A 6,949-nucleotide genomic window follows, 5' to 3' on the forward strand; every position below is an offset into this window, starting at 1 on the left:
CTTTACTACAGTTCGGAGTCGCGGACCTTCAGTAATAGTAATAAATCATACAGCAATAGTACATTCATGTTGTTGTAAAAAGCATGATAATAGATTAAATGGTAAATGGCCTGTATTTATATAGCGCTTTACTAGTCCCTAAGGACCCCAAAGCGCTTTACATATCCAGTCATCCACACATTCACACACTGTAATCCAAAGTATTCAGAATACGTTACTGTCATTGAGTAACGTAACGGAATACGTTACAGAATACATTTTGGGGCATGTATTCTGTATTCTGTAATGGAATACATTTTAAAAGTAACCTTCCCAACACTGCCCATTCATCAGTCGACCCAATGCGTACATGAGCTGCTCGTGTTGGTGTGGAACTGAAAGTACACACATTTTTAGATGTCTTTAATTTTTAATACATTTAATTTAAATTATGAGTTCATATGACTGCTGAATGTTTTGAGCTCAAACTAGGGTGTACTCATGCTGGGAATGTTTGCCTCGTACTGTCCTTTAGCACAATTATCCCTACACCCAGGCCCATGTTTGTTATTAAAGCAATTTTTACAGCAGAATGTTGATTTCCTGTCTGAGTTATATACCACACCCTGAACTGTCATCTCGTGCTTTGTTGTGTTTTTTTATACAAATAAAAACATTTCCATTATATTATACTTATACAGAACAGGTACAAAATCACACTGAACCTATTATTCCATCCAACTGTATACATTTCAAACTAATATGTTTATGATAAGTGTGAAACTTGCAGTGTTTCATATCAGATGCATTTTTATGAATTGCAGTTGAAGTTGGAATCAAAAAAGGGGTTAAACAAATCATGTGGTGAGGTGTCTTTGGTATTAACTTACCACGGTCAACAGGGACACAATGTACATGTCCAGGTCTCCTTCGCCAGGCATCCAGGAAGCCAAAAGTCCAGCAACAGAGTCAGTCAGACCAGGTTGTGGAACCAGGTGGAGGTTTCCTACAGCTCTGGGAACTGAAGACGAGATGGATTTACTAAACTTCAACCCAAGATGCTTGCAGTGAAGCTGTGAACATATACTCTGCATTTCTAACCTGTTCGCCCCTCAATGAACTCTGCTCTCTGATATGATCCACTGAATGTCGCCACCACAATCTTATAAAGCCGCCCAGGCGTCAAAGAGGTCAGCCGGTGTTGTCGCACCTCACCACCCAGCGTGACCGGAGGGAATACTCGAGAATCGTTGAAGAGCAGAGTGACCTGGGGGTACAGGAAGTGGTGCAGTGAGATGAGTTCATCCTCTGGGAAACAGGGGTTCAATTCATGTTTGATGATACATTTTAACATTGTTAAATCATATCAGTGGGAAAATGCACTTAGAATACTTCACTTACTCCGCAATTTTTAAGTAATTATAGTATAGTTATTTTAACCATAACCCTATTAAACATACTTAAAGTACCTGCTTACTCGATCATATTTTTAAATTCCCTCAGTAATATCTGAATTACAACACATTATAGCTGATACTGATTATTTAGACCGGTGTTCAGGTGTTTGTCTATGAATTACTAAATATTTTTTAAACAAAGTTTTGTGAAGCACACCTCATAGTAATCCACGTCTCCAGGGGCAGGGCTCCAGGTGATGTTCAACTTGTCGGTTCCTGCATTGCTGAGTAACAGATTCTGAACAGCTGCAGGAACTAAAATACAAAATTCATCCCAATCAGGAGAAATAACACACACAAAAAGAACTTTTCTGTAATATTACCATGTTAGGTCATTTTTCACGTTATCTCTCACTCACAGGTGCGTCCATCAGTGGAGATGCTGCTGACATAGTCTCCACTCCAGGTTTCCACAGTGACAGTGTAGAGTCTACCCGATGTCAGAGATGAGAAGACGCACTCGTTGTGTCCTGCTGAGACACTCTTATTCTGCAGCACGGTGTGATTGTAACGGATCAGAACCACGTAGCGGTCGAGAACCCCAGCCGCTTGGCGCCAGTACACCTGAAAGTATGACACAATATGATCACATAGTAATATTTAAAAATTTAAAGAATCAATCAATCAGCTTTATGACTCTCTGTTGGTTCTAGCTTTACTCTTATTTGTACGTTTGATAACTCCTTCACCCAAGTTAACTAAACCTAGTTATGGCTAGACCAGGTGCTCTAGTTCAAAGCTGATGGTGGGGTTCCTCAGGGCTTGGTACTTAGCTCATTTTTATTTTTAATACATATGTGCTCAGGCATGTTAGAGTAGTGCACATCATCAATGTTATGTAGATGACACCCACATCTATTACAGCTGTAATCCCGACACGAATAAAGTGTGCCACCTGTTTTGCAGACAACAGCCACTCCTGTTTTAGCTGTAACGGTTTGTGTAATGGGTGCTAATTTGTTCTCAATTAAGCCACCTAGAAATATTTGTTTTGATGATTATTCAGCCTTAAAACAGATAAGCCCCACATTAATTTTGGCTGTGACTCTTTTGTTATGTGTAAGATTAAAGTGTCTTAAAAACATGAAACATTTAATTAAAAATATATAGTTTATACAGAAATCCCAACACATTATTTGAGGGTAATTTAAAGTAGTGAGAAATTTCCTTTTAATCTACTTTTGTGTCTTGTCAAAAAAATGACACTTTTGCGACTTAATTCCTCTTAACAAATCCATAATTTAGTCTCTCAGAGCCTGAAGTCGCAACACAGGTTCAGAAGTAAAATCGTTTTTGGACTATCAAAAAAAAAAACCCCAAACATTCAAATATCCCCGAAAGTTGTCTTTTTCTGAGATGTAGACCACTTAGGTGATCATTTCACTAAGAGAGCTTTAAAAAAACAAATAAAACAAGTAAAAAACTGCAACAGTAACACCACATTAAATTAAATGTTATTCTTGTTACACAGATATACCTTGAGGAAGTTGTCTCTTCCAGAGTGAACAGCTATTGGATTTTGCACAGTGGCTGGTTCTGCAAAATGGAACAAAAGACAAAGCAACAGAGATGTTTTAACTTAAGTACAAACAAAACTGGTAGATGGTAAAATAAACATAAACTCAGACAAATATAAGACTTTAAAGGGACTGGATTCTTACGTGTTCGAGCTAGGACGGTGGCGGAAGTCTCCAGGTCGCCACTCCTTGTTTTTATGACCACCGAGTAAAGCCGGCCAGCCTCCAGCGACCTGAATGAGCACTCAGGTGGTGAGGAGTGGGACACAACAAATTTATGTTTAGAAATTCCCTTCCTCTCCTCAAGGCAGACCAGGTAGCTGTCCACGACTCCTGACACAGGACGCCACGACACCTGCAGAGCATCAGACTTGCCGCCATTTGAAACAGTTATCTCAGAGACAGGCTCCGGGGCTGAAAATAAAAATATAATTGTATCGTTTTTACTACAGTGTTAAATATTTGTAATATAGAGAATGAAATGAATGTATCTCTTTAAAAAAAAGTGCATAAATTGTAAATTCAAAAAAACATAAATAACCTTTATCCCCTTTGTTTCTCAAACTTTTCTTAAAAACAAACAATGAAAATTGCGTATGCCATTGCAGATACAGCAATGATGCCACTTACTGACCAATAGAAGGTTATTTGAGGGGATTGAGGGTGGAGTCAGGTTTTGTTTCTCTACAGTCTAAATACTGATTCGTTAGCAGGAGAACAATACAGACATTCACATCCAGAGGATTCTGAAAGTATCTGGAACATTCTATGGGAACACAGTACAGTAAGTGCTCTGAACAGGAAGTGTGTGTTTGCTTGTATAAGTGTTTATGTGAGATGTAATATGAGTCTTAGACTTTCTGAGGACATTTAAAAGACCAAATAATGCCAAATTTTGTCTTCACATTTAAACAGACCTTTAAAGGGTCACTGCTGAGTCCAGACTTAGTTATGGCTCAGATTGAATTTTAGGTTTTGGTAGAAGGTAATGGTCCCAAGAAAGCGACAAGTCTATTGCTATAGTGCCCATGAAGACAGGTAAACAAGTGGGTGTGTGTGTATGTGTGTGTGTGTGTGTGTGTGTGCGTGTGTGTGTACAGGAAGCCTTTGACCATTAGGAGCATTTTGGTTTGTGTGGAACATTCCAAACGTTCTTTTTAGTGTTTCAGCCATTGTTCTAGAAACCACCTGATGTTGTCACATAACATATTTTTACTTACCACTTTACCTAACTTTAACCACCACAACCTGAAACCACACCAGGTGGTAACCAACTTCTCAAAAAAATAATGTCTGACAAGTCATCAACATGTCATGCTTTCAATAAACAAACAAGAAAAAACCCAAAACATTTACATGTTTTGTTTTGGGTTTTTAAGCAGTTATTTTACAACATTATTCATCTGAAGAGAAGTAAGGAAAAAAAAATTTGTGTTGAAATCATACTCTTTCTTTTGACTAAACTCTAATATTTCCAGCGAGCCTGATTTTACAGCGGTCCACAAAGTCGACTCAGGAGATTTTTTAGTTACTGTAAACTGTCTGCTGACATTCCTGTTCAGACTGTTTGGTTGAGAGGGTCACTGAGTTTTTCCTGTTCACAGACGCCGAATCTGTTCACCACAAGGGAACACACAGCAATATTGTCTCTACACAATAAGATCCCAGCAATCAAACGGTGTTACATAAGCTGTCGTGCGTTTGCATGTTTGTGTGTTGTAAACATTTCACAGTTTCTCTGGCTTCCTGAACAGTAACAGTTACTGTAAACTGGAGCTTTTTTGTTAACATGATTTTTCCCCCTCTGAAAACAGAATAAAAAATGAGTGTAAATAAATATTGAATTCCAAACAATGTCACATTCACGTGTGCAGAGGGAGTACAAACACAGCTGTGCCCTCAGGTTCATTATTTAAATACAAGCACTGATTTTTTTTTCTTTTTCAGCCACTCTGTTGGCGATTTGCTTCTTTGTATTGGCTTGTTATCCTATTTTACGACCCAAGCTTTAGCTTTAGAAAAGGTCATCTAGCATTTGATTTTAGAAAATTAATGTTCAAAATAGGACATGTGGAGGGTTGGTGTGACAGAGGAGGATATCAGGGATTTATTGAGATGAGGGTTAGGGTTGGGGTTAGGCAGATGATCTGCTGTGGTGACCCCTAAAGTGAGCAGCTGGAAGATGAAGAAGAATGATGGACTATTCCAGATGGGCAAAACATCATCCTTTATAGAGGTGCTTGCACTTACTGATGATTAATCAATCAAGTAAAATTGATTAGCTGCTACTTACCCAGTTAATTTCTGTGGAAGTAGGGAGTTTTGACCTTATTTTTCACATGATTTTTATTTTTAGTTTCTATATGTATTTTTTTTTTTTATGATGTGAAATTATTAGAAAGGAGAGACCTCTTAACATAACCCATTAACAAGAAATACATTTTCATCATAGACTGCAGAGATATAAAGGTTTAATAAAATGTCACCTGTGCGTGCCTCCAGAATGATGGGTTTAGACTGTAGCCTCCCACTGACAGTGACAGCCTGCAGCCTGTAGAGGGTGCCAGGTGTCAAACCAGCCAGCAGCAGAGAAGAAGAGCTAACTGAAACGCTGTAGTTCTGAACCACAACACTAAAAAGGAAAATGCATGTTAATATTCACACTGACATGAATAAAAGTTAAAGCAGAGTGGATAAATGTATAACGAGGGACTTTAAAAGCAGCTGTAGATGTTGCTGGCTACACATACTGCATGATTGCAGTTTGACTTCTATCTGTTTTAAGACGTGGGCTGAAAGATGAATGATCTCAGACCTCGTGTAATGCTGTAGATTTTACAAGTGTTTTAAATACCCTGATCAAACAGAAGTTACTGTAATAGTTTCCTTATAGACACACCTATCCTGTAGCAATGTCAACATGTACAAGTCTACATCTCCTGGTGGTTTTGTCCATGAGGCCTCAAGATTGTTGACGCCCATGTTTCTCAGAGTGAAGGCATGCAATTCCATGGGAACTGAAGACAAAGAAAAACACATGAGAAACTTAAAGTAAATGAACATCTTCCCAAAATACTTAAACATTCCTTAAGCCATTCAATAACACTTATCTCAGCATTCAGTTTTTTAACTTTTACTGTTCTATGCTATTATTGTATGGTGTATTATATATCCATATATACATATATACATATATACATATACATATATATACAAAAAAAAAAAAAAACACCCAGCACGCCCCTGCGGGCGGTTTATCCTTCAAGTTCGGGTCCTCTACCAGAGGCCTGGGAGCTTGAGGGTCCTGCGCAGTATCTTAGCTGTTCCCAGGACTGCGCTCTTCTGGACAGAGATCTCCGATGTTTTTCCCGGGATCTGCTGGAGCCACTCGCCTAGCTTGGGAGTCACCGCACCTAGTGCTCCGATTACCACGGGGACCACCGTTACCTTCACCCTCCACATCCTCTCGAGCTCTTCTCTGAGCCCTTGGTATTTCTCCAGCTTCTCGTGTTCCTTCTTCCTGATATTGCTGTCATTGGGAACCGCTACATCGATCACTACGGCCGTCTTCTTCTGTTTGTCTACCACCACTATGTCCGGTTGGTTAGCCACCACCATTTTGTCCGTCTGTATCTGGAAGTCCCACAGGATCTTAGCTCGGTCATTCTCCACCACCCTTGGGGGCATCTCCCATTTTGACCTCGGGACTTCTAGGTTATACTCGGCACAGATGTTCCTGTACACTATGCCGGCCACTTGGTTATGGCGTTCCATGTATGCCTTGCCTGCTAGCATCTTGCACCCTGCTGTTATGTGCTGGATAGTCTCTGGGGCATCTTTACACAGCCTGCACCTGGGGTCTTGCCTGGTGTGATAGACCCCAGCCTCTATGGATCTTGTACTCAGAGCTTGTTCTTGTGCTGCCATGATTAGTGCCTCTGTGCTGTCTTTCAGTCCAGCTTTGTCCAGCCACTGGTAGGATTTCTGGATATCAGC

The 6,949-nt window shown here is 39.7% G+C and overlaps 1 protein-coding gene across 1 annotated transcript in view; it reads right to left on the reverse strand.

Annotated features, from left to right (window-relative positions):
* Positions 1-6,949, reverse strand: part of ptprb (protein tyrosine phosphatase receptor type b) — a 39,848-nt gene that overhangs the window by 20,987 nt on the left and 11,912 nt on the right. The window contains exons 9-16 of the mRNA XM_085250815.1: positions 5,853-5,970; positions 5,440-5,585; positions 3,098-3,367; positions 2,914-2,972; positions 1,796-2,000; positions 1,594-1,691; positions 1,081-1,246; positions 870-1,000 (exon numbers count right to left, since the gene is read on the reverse strand). Of these exons, the coding sequence (XP_085106941.1) occupies positions 870-1,000; positions 1,081-1,246; positions 1,594-1,691; positions 1,796-2,000; positions 2,914-2,972; positions 3,098-3,367; positions 5,440-5,585; positions 5,853-5,970 (1,193 nt within the window). The remainder of the gene's footprint in view (positions 1-869; positions 1,001-1,080; positions 1,247-1,593; positions 1,692-1,795; positions 2,001-2,913; positions 2,973-3,097; positions 3,368-5,439; positions 5,586-5,852; positions 5,971-6,949) is intronic.

The sequence above is a fragment of the Mchenga conophoros genome, linkage group LG17 (genome assembly GCF_057382185.1).
Source record: "Mchenga conophoros isolate Kocher_MC1m ecotype Shallow Benthic linkage group LG17, M_conophoros_male_GT1.1, whole genome shotgun sequence".
Lineage (NCBI taxonomy): Eukaryota > Metazoa > Chordata > Actinopteri > Cichliformes > Cichlidae > Mchenga > Mchenga conophoros.